We start from the raw sequence: 23,044 nt of genomic DNA, 5'->3' as shown, positions 1-23,044 counted from the left end.
CAGCTTTAATACTATTGTCTAATTTAGAAATTGGGGGGCTAGGGGGGAGGAATCATAAGTATTTTTTAAAAGCAACACAGGATTATTATGTATAAAAGCAATATTAAAACTGGTTATAATAACTCAATGTCAGATGGATGTTTTGATGGGCAAATCATATTGTTCAGTGGGAGGGGGAAATAATTTGAATCAGGACCTTGGAGAGCGACGGCAAATCAGAGTGGACACTGCTGAGATAAATGGAGCAATGATTATGTACCATCAAGTCACTGTCAATTCCTAGTGACAACATAGATTTTGTCCATGACAATCTGTCCATCACCTGATTTTTCAAGGGCAATAAACAAAAAGTCTAATTTAACATAATTATTATATTATGTGGAGATGATTAAAAATTATTTGCGAATCCAAGGAATGCATTGCAGCCACACAACAGAGCCCGCAGACACAAACCCTACAGGGGGTTTTAGAGCCTGAAGACACTAAGGGCAGATAATCAAACCACTAGAAGATTCTCTTTTGCAAACAATACTAAATCAGTAAGAGTTAGCATTTCCTATTCATTTAAATGGATGTTTTTAAAACACTTTCAACTGTCATGTCCTTATGCTTGCTGTCCTAGACTACAAGTAGTTATTGGTTTATGGTAACGGACACTAAATTAACCTCAAGAGCTATTTGCATGTTAACCTAGTAAGATTTCTAAAAAGAGCTACACAACCATTCTCCATATATACCTCTCCCTTAGAAGGAGCGAGAACAGAGAAGAAGTCACAGAAAGGGTGACTCTGCCACTATCAGCATGCACCAACAGAATGTTCTACCAAAATATGGCCACCAATAGAAAAGATCTTCAGATTTACTCTGTATGATTCAAAGAATAATGTGACGTGAAAAATGCCCGATCTGGATATTTCACATCACTTGCAGGGCAATTTCTAGACTCAAGATACAGCATCAACTGTAGGATTTAGGATTGATTAGATCTTGCTCGGACCCTTAAAAACTTCTTAGAAATACTTCTCATTCCAGTATTTCAGCTATTTTATAGCTTTAAATATTGCTCCTATCCATCATCAAGGTACTACCAGTATAATCATAGTACTGAACCCTTGAAATCTTGAGCTTATTGGAAATCCCACTGCTATTCTGTAAGGCACTGCATGTATCATAGATGGCAAAAGCTTGTTCCTTTTCAATAATATTATAGACATACATCTGCTTTTAAATTTGAACAAAAGTCAAATACTTTTTTAAGCTGGTTTTTCTTCTATATGCACAGCCCTGAAAACAGATTGCTAAATACTCTTTTCACAAAAATAAAATAGAATACAATAAAATAGCAAAGCTGCCTTGCATGTCATATAGAAATGCAATGGTCAAGAGAACATCTCCAGATAGGATTATTTCCTGTCCTAAAGACAGATTACAATGAAGAGATGTGTCAAATGTGGTTCTGTCATTTTAAAGTTACCCTATGTTCCACCAATTAAGAAAGTTCACACATCATTAAAAAAAATAAATTATCTCATATAAAATCATCTGCAAGAAGAACAAAGTGTCCTTATCATTGAAGCAATTTTGATCAGGCGTCACAAAATACTGCAAAGCAAGCAGCTTTGTAGTAGGGTGATTCTCAGCCAAACCAAAAAAGGCTGTCTAAATAAGTGAATGAAAAGATGCAGTGTCTCTTTTGAAGATGTTAAATAAGCCTGGAATTTTGTAGAAATAAGATGAGGACATGGTAGACAAATTTATACTGTGCGATAGTTTGGATCATGAACATTCTCTGTTCCCTCAGGTGTTGAAGCATCACTGGAACGTCTACTTTCTGCAAAGAGGAAGAGAAAATTCATAGCAATATTATCATTGTAGAGCTAAACAAAGCAATGTAGGAATCATACAACTGTTGCATTTGCTTTCTTCAAATCTCTCTTTTTAATTCTTATTCTGCACCATTAAATCCCATTGCTGTATCAGTTAGTAGCTTTCTTTTTTTCTGGGAATCACAACAGTAGGATAAATATAAATACAGAAGAACAACTAAGGTTTGCATACCAACTTGGGAAGTATCAACCTAAAATTAAACTGGACAACATTCTTCTCCTTCTCTATAGATTAGAGGATTAAATAGATTTTTTTTTTGCACCCTAGAAGAGAAACATCTGCTGCTACCCAGATTGAATGCTCAACCTTCCGAATGGGATGTGAGCGTCTTCACCACTAGGTCACTGTGCCACTCAGTACTATTGCTCCCAATGAAGTTTAAAATTTCAGTTTTTTGTCACTATAATTTAAGTATTACAGTTCAGAGGGACTCTAGAAAATATAGAAAATTATTAGAGGTAATGTTGCCTTGGGACTTTCAGTTGAGTACCCTTCCTCTACCAGGTCCTATAAAACACATTTTATTTGAACCATCAGATTGCTCTCTCTGTTTTAAACAAGTACAGATAAGGATCTCTGTTTTCTTCTTCTCAACTTTGTTAACTTTCAAACCTTACCAAAGAATGCTGCTGTGTGGAATTTGATCAACAGCAGCCTAAATTCCTTTGCTAAGCTAGTTAGAACATAGTTCAATCTAAGCAAGAAAAAAAATGCAGGCTAGTTTGGACTTGCAGGGCTCAACCCAACTCTTAATAGCTGAGTGTTTGACTTTCAGTCTTAATTTTTGTACTTGCTGCAAAAACAAATCTTTGACAATATCCTTGTTTTCTAAGCCAAGCTTCAAAACCACTTGAGAAGACAGGGACAAATATTGGACAGTGTGCTTTCAAATCTTTTTTTTTTTAATCTTGAAAAAAAGCAAGTGGGGGATGGGACATGCAAAATTATTCATGGAGAGAAGGAGATTTGTCTCTTTTCCTCAAGCTGGGATTTGGAGACTCCACCATGAAATTGCTGAACTAGAACTAATTAAGAAGTTTCCCTCCATTTAGATTTGAGTGGAGACATTTGTTTTCTGTTCCACTACAGATGTTAATTAGCATACTTTACTGGGATGGCTGGATCATTACCAATGGCTGTTGTTCTGAACGGTCAATTTACTTATCTTGAGCTTTGCAAATATCTCCCCCCCCCCTTTTTTTTGCATTCCATTGGCATTAAGCTTCATTTCTTTTTCATGTCTCTGTGTGAGTTTGCAGATGCATAGTCCAGTGTGTATAAACTATGTTGATTGCTGACTGAGGCTCCTGCCACAATAAGAAATGTATTCAAATTATCCTATCTGCTTACATAATTCACATTTGTTAGTTTTAAGGACCTACAAGAGTGTTGCTTTTGTGGCACAGTGTAATACGATGACTCCTTTAGTATTGGTGGACCTTTTCCTGCATACATTTATACTTCACCCTGCAGTGGCACTCCCTGGATTGCACCTCTTCTCAGGAAGAAATGTATAACTTCAGGAAGACCCTTTCACTTACCTCATTGTGTTCCAAGCAGCCAATCATAAGCTCTGCCAAAATAACCACACCTGTCCTCCCTACTCCAGCACTACAGTGCACAACAATTGGAGGGTTGCAATTATTAGTGCTGTCCAGAATGCTGTTGGTATGACGGCGCACTGACTGGATCTCTTCCAAATAGGCTGCAAGGTAAGAATAAACAAAAAAAAAGTACATTTCCCAAATCTATTGCAGTTTTACATAAACTATAGCAAGTAAGTTGAGGGGAGCAAGTTTCCTTTTAAATTATGATCATTTACAGTTCCTAGGAAACACTAATTATTTGGCCTCTAGACAGCAAACTGCACTGAATGCAGTAAGTGCCAGCAGGGTGTCGATTACTACTTGGGACTTTAAATTAATCAGCTATTTAAAAAAATACCCACACATATACTCTTCCACCCTTTGCAAATCCCAAGGTCCCTGAAGCAGATGACTGTAGACATTACTTACAGCAATTCCTGCGATTAACAGGCTGGGATCAGAACAACAGCAAGTTTCCCCAGAAACATGCCTGCTGGAGCACTATCTAATGGGAAGGGGCCATCCATCTGGCCCTTTCCTTACCTTGCAAATTGTGACTGAATTTCAAGTATTTCTGCCCTACTCTTGTCTTCCAGGTATCGTTTTTAGGCCTAGTGAAAAGTCTGAATAGCAAAACAAGCAAACAGCAGGTTTGCCCTTAGCTGTACCATAGTTGTTAAAGACAGAATCTTTAACGACAATGATCTGTGATGCTAAACAAGGCACAAGACTGCTTAGTCCTACTCAAGGATTCAGCTTTAAGAGCTGCTGAATGCAGAAGGGGAAGAGAGGAAGGATGTTATGTCCTTCATGTAATTGTTTCAGCTACTTTACAGATTTTGGAGGCAAAGCTCTCTAGTGGGGAGTCTTCTGTATCCAAATAGGTTCTTAAAATGTTATAGTGTAGACAGTAAAGTATTTCAGAGCAATCTGATCATCAGCCCATCAAATGCCACTGTATGCAATCCCTGGCAACTGCTCTCAAGAGAACAACTTCATAATAACTCTGCACATTACACAGTCAGTGTGGAATCTTTTGCTACAGATTCTGAGAAGTTAACCACTTCTGTGTATGGTCAGCACTTCTGAGTAAGATAAGTTCTTTAAAGTGACATTATCAATTCAACTATGTATTCTAAATGTTGAAGTGTAGAATCTGAGTTCCTCTCTTTGGGAGAATCAGATTAGAAAAGCAGCTGCTGAGCCTTATTATGTGTGTTTTCCCTCTGATCCTGAAGTTAATCTAAGACAGTATTTTTCAGACTTGACAGCTTTAAGATGTATGAACTTCAACAACCAAAAATGGAGTTGCATGCTGGCTGGGGAATTCTGAGAGTTGAAAACCACATATCTTATAGTTACTGAGTTTGCAAAACATTGACATAAGAGAATCCAGGCAAAACCTTGGGAAATCATGACAAGCACATAAGAATACTATTTAGGTATTCTACGGTCATTGTAGAATATTCAATATTCATATGCAGAATTCATTCATCATTGTTTTCTCAACAAAATGAATTCTGTTAGGTTATTGCATTTATTTTTGTAAAATAATAGGATTCATTTCATCAAGAAAATGCAATGGTCATCTATTTGTTATCTTTCTTCATAAACATTTCTTAACAGTCCTCTTTTTCTGCTCTCCCTCCCCCCTCCCCCTGCCCCTAGCTCCAATAAACACAGTTGCCATTACATTCACAAGCTTACAAAGGAAGTCTTGCTCTCCTGGACAAGCATGATCCGGCCAGTTGGTGTACTGTAAATGCCACACAGTCTTCTCCTGTCCTAACAATAGGTGCTTGACCTTCAGGCCCGTTGTAGCATAGCAACCAGAAACAGTCCGGAATTTGGTGGTCACTTTGAATTTCCCATAAGTGGCTGAGTTATGTTTTGAGCCAAGTTTGGGCCAATAACGATGGCTTTTGGTTCTTCCTCTTTCCTACCCCATCCCCAAAGGAAACAGAAACAAAATTAGCAACAATCCCTGAAACGAAAGAACCGATCAAGTATTAGGTTGGCATGATATGTGTTGCAATGTCAGAATAAGATTAGAATCACCTGGATTCAACTCCCCATTCAATTCACTGGATAGTTGTGGATTATTATTATTTTTTAGCTTACAGCCTTGTAATGCAAGTAACATGAGCTATGGGGAAAACTCCATCTGCTGTTCAGACTTCTTTGGAGAAAGGATAGGATAAATCAATGTGTTAAACAGCCGTTCAATGCTGCATATACCACCATTACTTTTGTCTCACTGTTGATTAACCTATAATATTTTTAAATTGGCATACACAGTCACAAATTCTACCTTTATTGGATATAATTACTAAAATACAAATCTTGTGTTTATATTTGGCATGATCTCTGAGAAGACATTCAGGTTGAAATAGAAACTGAATTAAATAGAAATTGAATAATTGATTGATTGATTAATTGAATGAATGAATGAATGATTAACCCTAACCCCTGACAACTAATTTTGCAGCATCCAAGATCTATAAAACACATGTGCTCCGGCACAAGACTATTAACATGTGCCCCTCTATACACAATAGACTCTGTATTCAATAACTTGTCTGATAATCAGAAATGTGAACTTTGAAGAAGCAAGACAGAAAAAGTATGAATGCTTTTGAACTTCAGGAATTGGAAAAGACTCCCGATAATAATATAGATAGCCAAGTTAACAAACAAATAAATGAATGGACAACTCAACTCAAGAGATCTGACTCAAGACACAAATGAACAGACTCAAATTATCCCACTTCCAACACATTATGCTAAGACCATCTCTCTAGAAAAGGCTCTAATACTGGGAAAGGGAAAGGTGGGAGGAAAGAGAAGAAGAGAACAACCAGCAGGAACCTGGATGGACAATGGCACTGAGTGCACCATTGGAAAACCTGAAAGACCAACAAGGATGGAAAAACTCAATCTGTGTAGTCGCTGAGAGTTAATACTGACTTGATAGCACATAAACAGTCAGAGGTGACTAGGGTTCCATGGAACTCTATGCAAACAACAGAGTGGGCTAGGAGAGGAGGGACAGATTTCACCCAATGCATTATCACTACAATTATTCCTCCCTTTCCAGGATTCAGTTTGCGTTAGCATTAGAAGAAGCAAAGTCACAGAATTTCAGTAGGTTGGAAGAGAAGGATCAGATTGGTAGATGCAGATATGAACTGATAGACAAGGGACATGATGCTTTATGTTTTAACTGGTTGTGTTTTAGCGTTTTTAAAATAATTTGATATATCTTTAAATTTTTGATTGAGAGCCGCCCAGAGTTGGCTGAAAGATAGATGGCTATATAAATGTTTTAAACAAACAAACACTATGTACACACTGCACATGCACGCACGCACGCACACAGTGTTTCTATGCTACCATTGGAGAAGAGAAGCCTCTCTGCAAATATTACCAAAATACAAATTAGTAAAACGATTTCCAGAACAGTAATCCTTACAAGTTTGTTCCAACTGCCAATAGAGTTTACATTGAAGAAAGATTACACTAAGAAACAACTCTAAAAAAAAATCCAACAAAAAACTAGATAAAATAGCTTTATAGGGTAAATCAAGAACTGTAGATCAAGCATGCTTTATGTCATGAACCTACAAGGTATTCAAAAACTGAAAAGACCACAATGCAAACTGATCCTGTTTGGGTGTCATCTCCTCCACCTACTGCTAAAAGAAGAATAAAATAAGGTATGAAAGGTCAACCTTTCCTTTTGTTCCTAAAAGACGTCCTGAAGAAGTCCATTCAGAAGGCTGTCAGAAATATCTGGAGTGTTTTGCAGGAGGAGCCCAGGAAATTAAGAGACAGGTATAAGGATACTGAGAGAATGAATCAAATGCTCCGAGATTGCTCCGTACCCTTAAGATTACACTTCTATATGTTTAGATTCTGTAATATACAGTAGCCACAAACAAAGTGTGTTGTTAAAGACTTTCTATCATGAATTCATAGGTCTACATTGTAACTTGTGTTCATTTAAAGAAAAAACAAATTTCAGCATAGTATGAATTCCCATTGCAATTATTATGTAGACATTTCTACTATCTTGGGATTCCAAAGATTCCCTGCCTCATTAAAAAGGTCGCAACAGCGTATATACATATAATCACAGTCTGATTCCTAAGATTGTCCTGTTCTCTGTGGCTGCTTAGAAAGCAACTTTTTCCATGGCCCAATTATTCTGTAACGGTGCATTTAATGGACTCTTGCTCCCCCTTCTGAACAGCTGATAGCTGTAAATGTTTAAAATGGGAATGATCGGGAAGAGAACAGCTGACCCTCTGTGCCTGTAAAATCCATGCATCTGAACTGGATTCAGACTGCTGGTTGCTGGTGCGTGCCAGTTTTACAATGCAACGTACAGTTTGGGGATTATCTGTTTTGCTTGGCATGGAACAGCAGATTATTTTTCCACCCCCACTTGATACTTTTATACAGGAACAACAGCTTCTGGGCTCCTTGCAGCTGATAAGGATTCTAGTACGCAGAGGTGGCCTTGGATGAGCTGAGAATGTCATTCTTTTCAAATAAGAGCGGCTTTGTATTCTCAGAATTCACTGGAATTCTGTTTGCTTTGTTTGGCATGCTGCAATCTTCTAATGGAGTTAGAATGTTACAAACAAGGTTGTAATGGTTGAGTCATCCTAGGCAGAAGTTCAAAGGATTTAAAACAAAACAAAACCGAAGAGTAAAGGGCCAGCAAAGACAAGCACGTTATTTCAGAGAGACCTTCCTACAGCACAAAAACCACACACGCATAACCATTTAGGCACCCCTCCCTCAACGGTATGCAGGATAAAACCCGGGCCTGCCGCAGAACAGTTCTTTCTATAACAGAGGGCAAGCTGATCAAAAGAGAGAGAACAAATCCACAGAGGAAGACGTGTTCCAAGATTTGAAAAAAGAAGAAGAAAAGGAATTAAATTCATGGCATAGAGCCTAGTTATTTGCTTTAGGGTTGTTTTTGCCTGTCCTATGAGATTGGACAGAATCTTCTCTTTTGCCAAGTTTAATTTGTATTTAGTTTTTAGCATTGAAATTAAAATTCTTAATTATTTTTTTTTAAGATTGGGTACAGTAGGCACACTTCTGGTCAATGTTTGTTTCGTTGATCAAGCAGTGTGATCTTGTGGAATTCAGAAATCTGCCTTTTTTCCTGTTATCTGCCAGCCCAACGTTGTTCAGGAAGCTACTAAAGATCTGGCCTTGATTAAAAGTTGAACCCTGATTAATAGTTTTGGTTTTTAGGGGGGTTGGTTGGTTTGGTTTTATGCAGTTTCTGTTCATGATTTCTTTTTGTCCTTTGTATTTTTCCTTTGTATTTTTTAATTGTAAGCTGCCCAAAGTCAATGGAAGCCTATAATTTGTGTGTTGTGTGTATATGTGTAGATAGACAGAGAGACAGACATCTCTCTCTCTCTCTCTCTCTCTCTGTGTGTGTGTGTGTGTGTGTGTGTGTGTGTATGTATTAAAATCAATGTGGCCAGTGGTCAGCTCAAGTGAATGAATTAAAGTTCATCTTCTGAGTTATCAGTGAGCCAGTTGGTTTCTTTTGCAACCCCGATTAGTCTACACTAGCATAGCTAATCGCAAGACTGTAGTTTTTCTTTTTATTTTATATCCCCCTTTCTCTCCAGAAGCAGAGGTTCACCATACTAAAATATTCTACATAATGATAATACTGAACAAGACATAAATTGCTCTCGCTCAGCCCCAGCGTTACTAGGATTCTTTTGAAATCTCTATTGGGTAATAATTAGTGCTGACTTAGAAATAACATATCCTGGGTTCATTTCCATATTTAGCCATGTTGCTCAATGGCTTATTGTTTCATACTGTTGATACCTTAACTGCTCTTTGTGTAATGATTGTGGTTTCTCTGCAGCATGTATTTAAAATGGTCTTCCTTCTGTCACATTCAAAATGACACTTTTGTAACTCCTTGGGACATCTCTGGATGGAGGAAGGAAAACATGCCTAAGGCATGGATCTCACAGTTCACCTTTTCCTAACTTTTCTTCTTGGCTTCATGAGAGGAAGAGAGGAGAGCACATGAGCCTGGGAAATGGCCAGAGCTTTTAACACCTCACTTAAGCCACGGCTCAGCCTGATCTCAAATGCAGTAGAGTCCACCTCCCTTGGAAACTTTTTTCCTGGCTGGGAAGCTTTTGTTTGTGTTCCACTGCAGATGTTTCCTGTCCTGTTACATACCTCTTCTGCTGTCACCATGGCTATCACATTGACTCCTTCCTCCCACACCATTTGCCAGAAATCATGGCATGTTTGAGGCAAAGGTCCTTGTGTAGCTATATAGTGCCATTCTTCTCCACCTACTGTCACCTAGAGAAAAGAGAGAGAGGAATTACTTTCAATTCTCCTATGGGTACTTATAACATCCTGAACTGATCGACCCATCTTTGCTCTTCTTAAGGCTGGACACCAAATCAAGTGTACATTTCTATCTATTAATTCAAAGTAGAAGTTCTATGTATTAGTAATATTTAAGTAATTGGAATACTCTTAGCCTAGCTTTGATGGAAATATACATTTGAAAGCAAAACCAACAAAATATAACCTAGGGCCAGAAGAAAAGTGTCTGTCTAGAAATGAAGCCACTTCTTATTTCTGATTCTCCTGTGAAATATTGTCTCCTTGTCATCTCTCCCCATTCTAATATTTTTTCAAGATAAATATTCTGATTAAAAAAAAATGGTCTGCTTATGTCACTTGTAGTGCCATTCTATGACTCTACTCTGCATCTATAATTGCATCTTTATCAGTGGTGCTATTCAGCCGTTTCTGTCTTGTTCAGGCGAACCGGTAGCAGCGGCTCCGCCCACCCGCCCGGACATCATCACATTCCGTTTTTGATGCTTTGCGCATGTGCAGAAGGTCCTGCACATGCGCAGAGGTGATACGCGCAAGCAAAGCGAGCACACTTCCATTTGCGAACAGGTAGCGAAGGTAAGTGAATACCACCCCTGATCTGCATGGAGTTTCCAGTGGCCTATGTTCCATCTGATAACGTATGTTTATTTCCCAGAGATGAAAAATTCAGCGCTTGTATGTCTTAGTCAATCTTTAAAAAGGGAGAGCTCAAAGATGGTACATTGATGGTGGTTTAAAAAAAAAAAAGTAAACATGCTGACAACTGAGATTATTTAGAACAGTGTTTCTCAACCTTGGAAGCTTGAAGATGGGTGGACTTCAACTCCCAGAATCCCCATCTTCAAGCTACCCATCTTTAAGCTATCAAGGTTGAGAAACACTGATTTAGAACATATGGATAGAATGTTTGTAATTTCAGCAACCTGGACTTTATATTAAAGTATAAAAAAGGCAGACAACCTAACCAAGACTGGCAGAGGAGTAGAATAACTCTTATCAGACTATTAAGGGAATTCAGCTTTGGTTACAATTAAAAGGCCCATTTTCAACTACTTGGAACAAGGCTGGAATAAAAATCCATAAACAGTCAAGAGTGAAAGAATAGGAAGATAGAGGAATAATATTATCCTGACTGCAGCTATATTAGATATTGGTAACTGGGAGAAAATCACTTGCTGTGTAAATGAAGCAAAAAAAAAATTGCAGATGGAGTTTCACCTTCTGAGTAAAAGAACATCTGCTTGGCTTCTGCCTCAGCCACTTGGAGTGCAGGAAAGAAATGTACTGGCAACACACAGAGTTGTATATGACTACAGATCAGCACATGCCCCGACATGTGCTACAGAACAATGTGTGCATGTCCAATACTGATATACCAGATGAAATATGAGGTTTTAAAACTGGCTAGGGAGAATTCTTCTTGGCCCTTGCCACCTGATGGGGTGAAATTATGCCTTCCCAAACAATTTCTCCTCCCATAGATGGATGAAAAATGTTCCATTCAGTAATCAGTCATCCAAGCTAAGGCAGATTGTGCCAAAAGTACCCAATATCTTCTTGCCACCAGGTCTTTTGGCAGAAATCTGATAGGATTCTGATTTAGAAGGCTTTTAACTCAACAAGGGGTTTTAGTATTGCAAATTATGATCAAACAGCTCTTGGAACTCAAGAGAAATGTCTTTCAGGAAGTATAGTTAGAACTAAAAATTATTTGGACCAAAATGAAAAGTTATCATTATAAATAGATGTATTCATTTTTTAAAAAAAACATAGCAAGACAACAAACCACTAGATAGAAATATGGAATGATTTTCTTCTAAACTCTTTTATTCTAGAAATGATTTTCAGTGTCACTATCAGTTATACAATAAGGCCAAGAGGTTCGCTTTGAAAATGTTGCCCTAGCCATACTCTTAGGTTTCGTGCAGGGTTGTTTTGAAAATACAGTAGGGTAAGAAAAGCCATAAACACTGCCTTTAAATCAACTTCTTTTGCATATGTTCAGCTGTTTCAGATTCAGATTGCAGAACAAAAGCAAGAATAAAGCCAAGTCAGGATCGAAGGATGATTTGGATTGTAATCTAAAATCAACTGAAGATGCCAGTTATTTCCTCAATCCATGGGTTTCTATACACAGGTGCATTGGCAGCTCACATAAAATGTTAAAATTGAGATCAAATAAGAACATGAAAATAGTCTTAAAGCGGAGTTTGCCAGTGCAATAAATAAGGCTTTTTAATAGCAGAAAAGAAAACAACAGAAATAAAATCAAAGCATTGGATCACTGCAGACTCCAATGCAGCATCACTGCATTGGAGTTTGAAGAAATAAAAAGGTTCTCTGTTTGGCAACAACAACAACAACAACAACAACAACAACAACCAGAATAGGTTGCAGAAGAGAAACTCTGGGAAAAGACCATCATGGAGTCAATCAGATTGGAAGCAACCATCCACTAAACCTCAAACTTTTAGGAGCACAAGGCAGAAGTCTTCAAAAAGCCTGAATCTATAGCATACATTTTAGGCCTATTCCAACTAATGATATGAATTTACATTAAAAAACCTCTCTGTACTAGTGTACTCTTAGATATTCAATGAAATACAATCCAGATAACATCACTGATTCTGGAATTTTCCCTGCCACAGGCTCATTCACTGCCCTGAAGCAATCACTGTCTTCCCCCACATAAAGTAGGGATATAGCAACAAAATCATTTGCCTGATTTGCTTAAAATTACATTTTGCTGATTTTAATAGTACAATCTTTTTTTTAAAAAAAAAAACATGTATTATTTGCAGGTTTTATTCCACACCATACATATTTTGTACAATATGTACAAAATACTGTGGACAGTATATTGACTTGGTCAAGTCTTTTTTAAACAACTCTATAGTATGATCTTGAGTATCTACGTGTGGGCCCCAAATGAAACCAAGTGATTACTCTTCAAAGGGATAGGTTTAAATTTTGATTTTTTTTCTATATTCATTTTCAGGTGTCATAAATCCTGGATGACAATTGCAACCTAGTGACAATGGGGTGGGTTACTTGTTAGCTACTGAGGCCAAGAGGTTGCCTTTGTAACCAACCAGCAAGGTCTGAGCACTTTGCTCACCCAAGTTCATGTCAACTTCTTTTAGCCACAATTCTTTTCACGATACACAGCTCGTTTTCCCTATCATTACCTTTATGTGTGATGCATTGATATAGCCCGTATTGTTTTCTTTGGTGGGTACCAGCTCCACTCGATTCTCTTCGTATGGAATGACTTCTCTGACACGATTACGCTCAACGTTTTCAGGGAGAGTGGCAGTGGTAAAAATTCCGTCTGTCTTCTTCTTTGGAATCTGCTCATACTCAGTGAACACCATCCCCTCTTCCAGTTTCCTCCTCAAGGTTTTGCACTACCATTTTCCATTAAAGATATAAATGAAAAGAGAGTGTTTATCTAAAAGGCTGTTCCAACTTGTTCTTTACTTTAATTCATCCTCATACAGTTGTTTGAGGATATACTATCAAAGGGGAAGGAGCTACCTATGCTACCACTAGCAACTGAAAGGTAAGGAAGGATAAAAGCATTCTGTTGTTTAGGGACAAATAAAACTATTCATGGACTAATTCATGGGCAAGACTTTCATGACCTAAGGTAAAGGTAAAGGTTCCCCTTGCACATATGTGCTAGTCGTTCCCAACTCTAGGGGGTGGTGCTCACCTCTGTTTCAAAGCTGAAGAGCCAGTGCTGTCCGAAGACGTCTCCATGGTCATGTGGCCGGTATGACTAAACGCCAAAGGCGCACGGAACGCTGTTACCTTCCCACCAAAGGTGGTCCCTATTTTTCTACTTGCATTTTTTAGGTGGTTTTGAACTGCTAGGTTGGCCGAAGCTGTGTCAAGTAATGGGAGCTCACCCTGTTACGTGGCATTAGGGATTCAAACCGCTGAACTGCTGACCTTTCGATAGACAAGCTCAGTGTCTTAGCCACTGAGCCACCGTGTCCCTAAATTTCATGACCTAGCATGGTCCTAATATTTTTTCCCATGTTGCACTGGTGATCCCGTGCATATTATCCCAATTTTACCATTAACAAGGGTATAGTATACTACTGCCCAAGTATTTTTAAATAAAATATTTAAGAATGACCATTTCTGACAACCTCCCTACCCACCCACCCCCGCAAAAGAAAAAAAAATCTGCTTTGTTTTGCAAGTCCTATTCTTACCCGCTCATCCATTGGCACCTTGGCTCCTTCATCTTGGCTATCCTCAGGCACTGGAACTCGAGCAACTGAGAGTCCATTGAGTGCTGCCAACATCAAGGGCCTCTTCTGGGCTTCCAGGCCTGCCATCTTCTGTTTCTCTAGATACTTTTGGCAAGAAAAGGCATGCTTTCATCTCAGGATGATTAGAAACAATGCCAGCAGAATGTTGGAATGTCGTTTTAATCTCCCACAAAATCTACAACACCAACTGAGGAGTGCAGATGATCGTCATTAGCAGAACAAACCCAAATGCATCTCCTAAACTTCCTATTATTTCCTTGGGGGAAGGAGATAATATTCTGACATGAATGCAGAATTTTAATTTCAAAGAAACTGTCTCACAATACAGAGGACTTGTCATCCGAGGCAGTCTTTTCTCTCTTTCATACTCTCCGTCAAATGTAAATGTTAGCCACAGAATGAGCAACACAAGCTAGCCAAGAAAACTACAAAAATCAGATATAACCCCCAGATTGCTAATATACTTTAAATGATGTTGTCATGCTGAAATTAAAACAATGAGCTCCATTAAATATAAACTGAATAAAAATACATCACTCCTCACCCATCTACCCCAATCCCACCAAAAAGATCAACTGGAAAAGGTTCATAGTAGGCAAGCGTTGTATAAATGTGCAAAGCTGTGAAATGTAAAAAAAAAAAAAAACCCTCTTTCTCCCCTGCCCTCTATGGCCCATTTGTTAGATTCAAAAACTGTACATGCCATTAACTTGCCATTTGTGAGGCCATCTCTCAGAATTCATGAAAGCTCCTGCACATTTTTCGATTGCTCCCAACTAACAAAAGAAAGAGCATTCTTCATGGGGGGAGGGGGGAGGTAAGGGAGTATTATGAAATGTCGGCCATCTTCTCTTCTTTCAGCCTGGTAATATTCTACCTTTCAAATATATTATTCATAGATTTATATGTAGCCCTGAAAGAATTCCCCACTATTTTTCAGGGTTCGACTACTCTCTTTACAAAGTTATTAAAATTAAAATTGTCTTACAAGTCTGTAATAAATGGCTGCATTTCAGATCTAGGTGGTCTGGCTTGATGTTGAAAGCTTCTTCTGATTGCCCCCCTAAGCCTTACACTTCATAAACCTTTCCGGGGAGTTTCCAGATCTTCAAAAGACAACCAAAATATGCCTAGTTACTACTGGATGACCTGAAAACAACAAAAGCCAAGGAATGATGAACTAGGGAGGGGTTGGGTAAAAAAATGTACCCTGACTTGAAAATAAAATTAATGTTCTGTCAACTTGAGCAGCCTGAGTAATCTAGATGTTGGATTTCTTGTTCACTCTGGAAATATGAGAACATCAGCAATTCTACATATCTGTTCTTATCAGTGAGTCTGCTTTCAGGTGAAGAAAATAAACAGATTTATTCATACAGACTATATTTAAACTAGGGAATTAACTATAACAATGACAAGCAACTTGAATAGCTTCCAAAATGGGGGCAGATAGCTATCACTGGCCAGTAGCTATGACGATTATTCACTATTTCAACAATCAGAACAAGATATCCCTGAATATCAGTTGCTGGAGAATAGAAGTAAGATGGTGTGGTTCACCCATGTCCTGCTTGTAGATTTCCCCATGACATCTGGATGAGTAACCACAGCAACAGAATGTTGGACTAGACGTGTTTTTAATGTGATCCAGCAAATCTCTTACTATCTTCTTACCAGTTCAAACATCACATCGGCTTATGCATCAATGAAATCTAGTGTCTTCTATTTTAAGTATTCTGAAATATTTATGCTGACTCTGAACATGATCCAAGACAACATTTTATCTATTTCAATGATTTTTATGTAAACTTTTTAAAAACTACAGTTAAGAACTTTCCAACTTTTTCAATTTTGCTACTTACTTCAGTGAAAGACTTCAAGTTTCTAACCAATATGATTACAATTGTAGTGTCAGCCTTGGAAGCCATATTAGGCCGGAAGCTTCAATGCTGCCAGTTCCTCATGTGTGGGAAAGTAGGAGGGGGGATTTGGGATAATGTCAGCGTTCCAGAAAACCCCCAACTCCCAGTAAAGACGCGGAAGCAGCATTTTCCAAAGTTCTCTTTACTAGAATAGGTAAACTGGCACACCTGGGAAATCCCGAATCTGAAAAGCCCGGGCTTTCCCTCAGTAATTCAAAGCTCCCCAAACCATCCCCTTCTCCCCTTTCGATCACATGCTCCAATCAACGTCCGTTCCACTTCGACCCAGCCCCTTCTGGCCTAATATGGCTTCCATATTAATAAAGACATTCTTGGACCTGATTCCCACCCCCCAATCGCCCATGTGTTCAAACAGAGGCATATGCCCTTAATTTAAACTAGCTTTGAAAGAGGCTTCTTTTTAATGACATAGCAGATATTTATTTTCAACTGTAACTTCTGGTTACCATTCAGAGATATCCCTAAAGTACATGAAAAATACACTTACCCTCATTTCCCTTTCTATGATACTATCTTCAATGGAGAACATTTCAGACACAGGCCTCTCCTTCACCGGTTCTTTCTTGACCCGTTCCTTGACACTTGTGAGGTCTGGCTCAGAGATTGATGGACCAAGGGAAGATCCATTCATCATGCTCTGATCAGTCCGAGATATGCTAATTGTCCTGGCTGGTCCCGGCCTCGCCACCTTGGCTCGAGACACAGCCCGTGGAACATTATTCATCTGGTCATTCCGCAGAGCTCCATTGCTAACACTTTTCCTGGGACCAGGATACTCAGGAGGAGGTTTGTTAGGTATTCGAGCCAAGGCAGCTTGCAACTGAACGCTATACTCCATGTTTTCATGTAGGGCTGCCATGGAAGGGACAGATTCTGATGCTTCTTCCTCATCTTCACTTTCACTGCTGTGGATCAGCATTGTAGCATCAGAGAAAGTCTTTTTGTGATGGTAATGAGGGAGCTGCTGAACCTCATGCCCTCTTTGCACCACTTCCTCTGGCTGCATCTCATTGCGTAGGGTATTTCTGCGTGGCAAAGGAGCATTCAGGCTTTTTAAAGCCATAGCTTCCATTCCACGCACCATATTACTGATCACTTCCAAACTGTGGCGTTTATTGATGGCTGCATGATGTTTGGCTGCCATAAGAGGTTCACTAACTTCCTGTAGTGACTGGTGGATGACAGGAGCACTATCCTCTTGGAAAGTCTTCACTGAAAGCTGCACTTTCCGAGGGACCAGGTCAGGGCTACTGCCAGTGACATACTTGTGGCGGTGACTTGCTAGGTCAGGTGTACTGGTAGCAGGACGTGGACGCGGATAGGGTGGTGGAGGCCTGAAAAGATAGTTCTTCAGTACGTGTGCAGGGCCACATCTTTGATTGTTGGGGAGCTGCATATTGGCCAGCTCTGGAGTGCTAACTGTATGGGAAATGGCACTAGATGTCGGTTTTGCCTGCAAAGCATTCATGGGATTCACTTGCTCAGAAGGAGTCACATGTTTTTTGTAAGTGCCTTGAGGCCCATATGCAATGGTATAAGAAGGTCGCTCCTGAATTTCTGGTTGACTGTATACAAGATCTGTGGGTTGGCTGTAAACATGAGTGTTCCCAATGTTGAGGTTCCTCAAAGACTGGCTTTGGCTATCAGCGTGAATCACTCCTCTTTTCATTTGCCTCATTACAGTGTCATAATCTGGAGTTGGCCTATATGAAGGGACAATTATTGCACTGTGTCTATGGCTTGGTATGTAATCTGCTCTCATAATATCACTTCCAGGGATACTGAGGTTGGAGGATACCGGAGAAGCTTGAATGAAGTTCTGCGAATGGTTGAGAGAGTTCATACTTTGGGCACTGCACACACTGCCATTTGGGACACTGCCGTTCAAATAGCTGAAGTCCATTGCACATCTGTCCAAGCTCGTCTGAGATCTATAGTAAAACATGTCTTCATTTCCATGAAAAATGCTATCTGTGTGTAGGAAAAGTAGAAAATGAATGGGAAATACAATGAACAGGCTATATAACAGATAGAAAATGTGATTTAAAAACATTATTAGAGTTACATCTCAGTTTCGGCCATAGCAGTCCCACCTGCATAAACAAAGTCTCGTCATTGATGGCTGTAGAAAAAGAAATCTAATGCAGTTTTGGAGTTCCTCACATTTAGGAATAGCAATGCCAACAAGCACAGAAATTCGGGATCATTTTCTTTTGAATTGAACAAATACTGTTATTGTCACTATTCAATAACATTCTTGTCAGTGCAGAATTCTAAAATACACAACATGGGAAAGCTTTGTATGTCCGTCCATCCATCCATCTATCCACCCACGCATTCAAAAACTGTTTCTTTTTCCTCCTTTTTAATAGGAAGTTTAGTCACACAAACATTTTGTACTCTCATCCGAGTACATGCAGGGCTCTTGATTAAAAGTTAGAATCATAGTGACCATGTATTGCTGACTGCAGTTTTATTCAGAAGTATGACATCCAAAAAAAAGGAGACATGATAAGAAGTATGTATTGCACTTCACTTACCTTCGCCAACATGTCGATGGGAATAAGCTCAGAAGAATAATGGTATTTATGTTCAACTGGGAATATTTATAATTTCATTTCAGATGTTCTCTATTCATTCAAAGAAATTTGGGGGCGGGGAGACTGGCAAGAACTTTTGTTCTCAGAAGACCAAATATGAATGATAAGCCTTATCTGTGATAGCTTCCAAATTCTGGCATTCTTGACCACCAGATGTCAATAAGCTCTCTTGAAGTTTTTAGATCTTCAAAGGCTAGCTAAGTTTTATTGGTGCCCATCTTGGAGAAAGAATTGATTGCTTGTTATAATTTTGATTTATTTCAACTGCTGATTTTATAATTTCAAGTGTTATAGTTTGTCCAGAGTTTTCTATATAAAAACTGTAAAATAAATAAATAAATGCTCCAATTTTCCCTTGGACTCTCTAAGGGGAGATATGAAGGCAAACATAAGAAGGTACGTTTTCTAAACTGTAGCAAAAATAAAGCGACTATCTATTTCCAAACTTTAGGATGGAATCAGAGCTATTTTATTATTTCCACTAGCCTGTTACCATTTCAAGACATACATTTTATCTCTGCAATTTTAGATTTTAACACTCTAGAAATAGCATTGCTAAATAATTCTTATTAATGAATTATTTACTTGCTTACTTCACTTTCTCTGCCGTTCAGTTCAAGTATTAGTAACCTTCCATGAGAAAGGGAGATATGACTGCACAGTAAGTAAGAACTACAGCTGTAAATCAGAAAGGCTCCATTTCAATCCGGCAACTATTATCGATTATGTACCTGGCCAGGGAGCCAAATACAAACACTGCCGAGTCTAGCTAGATCTTTGGATTTGGAAAAGCAAAACTTGGATGCAAACCTATTTCAGAAAGAGGATGCATATACTGAACAAAGATGAAAGTTATTTAATTCTGCCCTGTCTTCAGCCGACTGCAGGAATGTGACCTCCTCAAATATTGATTAAGTTATAGAAACTTCATGAAAAAAAATGCCTATCCTTATATTGCAAAAAAAAAAATAATAAAAAAAAAATCTCGATATTGTAAATTCCTTTTTAAAAAGTAGGCTTTATATCTGATGTTGTTGTTATTATTCCCATTCCCATCACTAACCTTGTGAATTGTGAGTTTCAGTGTAGTGTTCTCCACATTGGACATGCACAGGAGGCATAATAAATGGGTGCTGCCTTGGCTAAAAAGTGAAGTAAAATAAAACATATGCATTGGAGAGTTATTTATGGCATTTTTTTGTAATCTGTCTATAATAGCAATAGCAACAGCACTCTTATACAGTAATAGCCAAAATTATGGAAACCTTTTGGGAAAAGTGTATTTTTGAGGTTTGATGGCTAATAACACCACTTTTTTTTTGGAGTTTCAAGATAATCATATTCCACTGCTGGAATGGCCTGGGAATAGCCCAGACCTTAACCCAATTGAAAATCTATGGAGCCGACTAAAGAAACTTGTTAGTCAGAAGCGACCCAGCAATAAAACCCAGTTAATAGAAGCAATCATTCAATCTTGGTTTCACATTATAACAGCTGCAGAACTAAAAGACTTGGTTCATTCCATGGGAAGACACTGTAAGGCCGTAATTCATGATAAAGGTTACCCAACTATTAACTGACATGCTGATAATTTTTGTATTATCTCATTTTTTCTACGTGTTTCACTTTTCTTCTTTATACTGTAACTGCTATTCTAATAGCAAATCTTTCATAAGTTATTGCATTGCATTCTTGATTAAATTATCTTTCCATTGATATATAATTTTATGGTATTACTCCCAAAAAAGTGGTGTTATTAGCTAGTTTTAGAAAATATACTTTTCCCAAAAGATTTCCACAATTTTGGCCACTACTGTATATCGCTTCACAGTCCTTTACAGCCCTCTCTAAGTAGGTTACAGAATCAATATTGCCCCCAACAATCTGGGTCCTCATTTTACCAACCTCGGAAGAATGGAAAGCTGAGTCAACCTTGAGCCTGGTGAGAATTGAACTGCTGGCAGTTGGTAGTCAGCAGAACTAGCCATCAGTACTCCATTCTAAACACTGCGCTACCACGGCTCTTTTTACAAAACAGTTTATTACAACTGTTTGTAATTACAACTAGTTGGAGGAGCATTAGAGTATTCCGTGTCTCTTGAGCAAGATATTTACCAAAGATGATCTGCTCCATGTGGGCCGCCGTCTGATAGGGGGAGGAGAATTTGATTGTCTGTGGGGAAAAGATAGAAATGATTCTTAATCACTGTCATTCTGTAAAATACAGAACATGTATTCTTATGCAAGTGGAATGAAAATACTGTTACATAACAGCAGTTATTATCTGTTTTGAAACAAATATGAAAATATATGTACTAAAGAAATAGAATGTATTATTTATAAAGGCGTTAACATTTATTATCATACATGCCCTTAAAAAAAGAACTAATTTATTTAAACCTGAAAATGTATATAATGAACAGAACCAAACCAAACTATCAAGAGTTAATTTGATATTATTTAGGCCAATTTTTCTCCAATTAGAGCTCTCCAGACCTGTTTAACCACAACTTCTGTCACTTCCATTATTGAGATGATGAGCATTATAGGTCCAAGATATGAAGGGCACCAGGTTGGAGAACGCCAGTTTTGGAAAGAGATTTGAAAAAAAGATAACAGTAAGAGCATAACAAATCACCCAACAAGATAAAGGCACTCGCAGGCTAAGAGAGAAACAAGCAGATAAATGGAATTTCATGTTAAAATAGTAAGTGGGAGGTGGGAGAAAGAACAAAGAGGCACAAAATAAAAAAAAGTCACAAAGTATGGTAGAAATAAAGTGCTTACGTGCAGAAAGGAAAGGTGGAATTCCTCATCTTACATTTTCTGATCTGGTAAATGACGTGATGTGCAATTAGAAAATACCCACTCATACCTGCCTCCATACAAATTGCAAACAGCAGACGCAAAAGATAAAGATATGGAAAACTTCACAGCTAGACATCGTAGATCTTGGGAACTAATGTTATTAACCCAACCAACATATTCTTTTACTAAATTCTGAAAACACACTGACCACTTTCCAGACAAGACTCCAAAGGCAGTTAACAACAAAAGTAGAATTTTAAAAAAGTAAAAAAAAAAAAAAAAGATGATATCAAACAATACATCAACATTAATAAAACAAGCATATCAACATCTCACACGAGACACAATTCTTCCAGCTTCACAAATACTCTCTAGATCAGGGCTACCAAATTCACGGCCCGCAACCCAGATGGGTCATGCGCTGGCCACGCCCACGCCCAGTTTAGTGAAGGGGGAAAAAGTCATGATACGTCATGTGATGACATTGTGACGACGTGAGTTTGACACCCCTGCTCTAGATCATCATATTCCCACCCAAAGGAAGAAAATTCTGAATGCTAAAGAAAATTCCAAATGCTAAAAAATTCACATATAAGAATAAAAACCCTAGTCAGATGGCAGGGACACCTAGAATAAAATGAATTGGAGAGCAGAGGTGCTGAAAATGGGGTTGATCCATCAGCACTGCCTCTTTTTCCTTTTGTTCTTCCCCCCGTCATCTCATGCAAAATTTACTCCCGCCCCATTTGTGATGACTTAAATCTGGATCATGAGACCACACATTTTATATTACTTTTTTTTTTATTAAAGATGCACCGAGAGAAACCTCCAAGACCTTTCATCCACTACAAAAAGTGCCAAGAGTTTAGCCAAGAAAACTCAGAAAACTTGCTTTTGGAGTATAGATACCCATGCTTCTACTTTCGTTTGAATTCTATGAATGAACCATGACCTGGTCCTGCTCTTCTGTTTATCTGTCAGTTACTGGCATACAGTATCTGGCATTACTTTCATTCAGGCATTAGGTTTTTTCTTTCATGGTGGCAACTTTTATGAAAATGAGGTCACTGTGTTGTTCTACGTGACTGAAACTCATTAAGTCATCCTTCCTTATCTTCCAGAGCTTAAATGTACAGGAAAGCAAACACAAAACCAATGCAAACATTACTTCTTTCCCCCTACTCTACCACTCCCTATCTCATCTCTAGAAAATATTTGCCACTTCAGGGGGCCTGCTATTTCTTATCATGCTGTATTCTTCTACCATCATTTGTTTTATTTTTTTCTTTCTGAAACTGGCTATAGGTGGTTGTGCTTTGTAATAAGAGGACAGTTGTATACAGTTGTATGGCTGCTGCAATGACAATAAAAACGAAGGATGAAAAGCTACAAATAAAGCATCCAATTCCACTCGTGTACAATGTTTTGATGTGATTTAGATTTTAATGATAAGCTTTATACTTCCTACTTTCTCTGACTTCTCAGACTAGGATGAGGGAGAACCAGGTTCTAATTCATCCTCA

At 38.4% G+C, this 23,044-nt stretch overlaps 1 protein-coding gene and 1 long non-coding RNA gene across 6 annotated transcripts in view; one reads left to right on the top strand and one right to left on the bottom strand.

Moving 5' to 3' along the window:
• Positions 1–843: 843 nt before the first annotated feature.
• The window catches only part of PTPN14 (protein tyrosine phosphatase non-receptor type 14), a 131,840-nt gene continuing 109,639 nt past the window's right edge, over positions 844–23,044 (bottom strand). For all 5 annotated transcript variants that reach the window (XM_034427811.3, XM_087883187.1, XM_034427810.3 and 2 more), the window contains exons 11-19: positions 20,829–20,886; positions 19,777–19,855; positions 16,601–18,084; positions 14,111–14,254; positions 13,076–13,294; positions 9,711–9,839; positions 5,181–5,412; positions 3,429–3,592; positions 844–1,831 (exon numbers count right to left, since the gene is read on the bottom strand). In XM_034427811.3, coding sequence (XP_034283702.2) covers positions 1,703–1,831; positions 3,429–3,592; positions 5,181–5,412; positions 9,711–9,839; positions 13,076–13,294; positions 14,111–14,254; positions 16,601–18,084; positions 19,777–19,855; positions 20,829–20,886 — 2,638 coding nt within the window. In that variant the 3' untranslated portion in view covers positions 844–1,702. The remainder of the gene's footprint in view (positions 1,832–3,428; positions 3,593–5,180; positions 5,413–9,710; positions 9,840–13,075; positions 13,295–14,110; positions 14,255–16,600; positions 18,085–19,776; positions 19,856–20,828; positions 20,887–23,044) is intronic.
• LOC132712070 (uncharacterized) lies at positions 8,098–12,461 on the top strand. The gene is made up of 3 exons (XR_009622781.2): positions 8,098–8,285; positions 10,312–10,463; positions 11,893–12,461. It is a non-coding gene; the product is annotated as an uncharacterized LOC132712070 (long non-coding RNA).

This window comes from Pantherophis guttatus, chromosome 1 (genome assembly GCF_059756535.1).
Source record: "Pantherophis guttatus breed Tessera chromosome 1, ASM5975653v1, whole genome shotgun sequence".
NCBI lineage: Eukaryota > Metazoa > Chordata > Lepidosauria > Squamata > Colubridae > Pantherophis > Pantherophis guttatus.
This window is presented reverse-complemented; position numbering and strand designations above follow the sequence as displayed.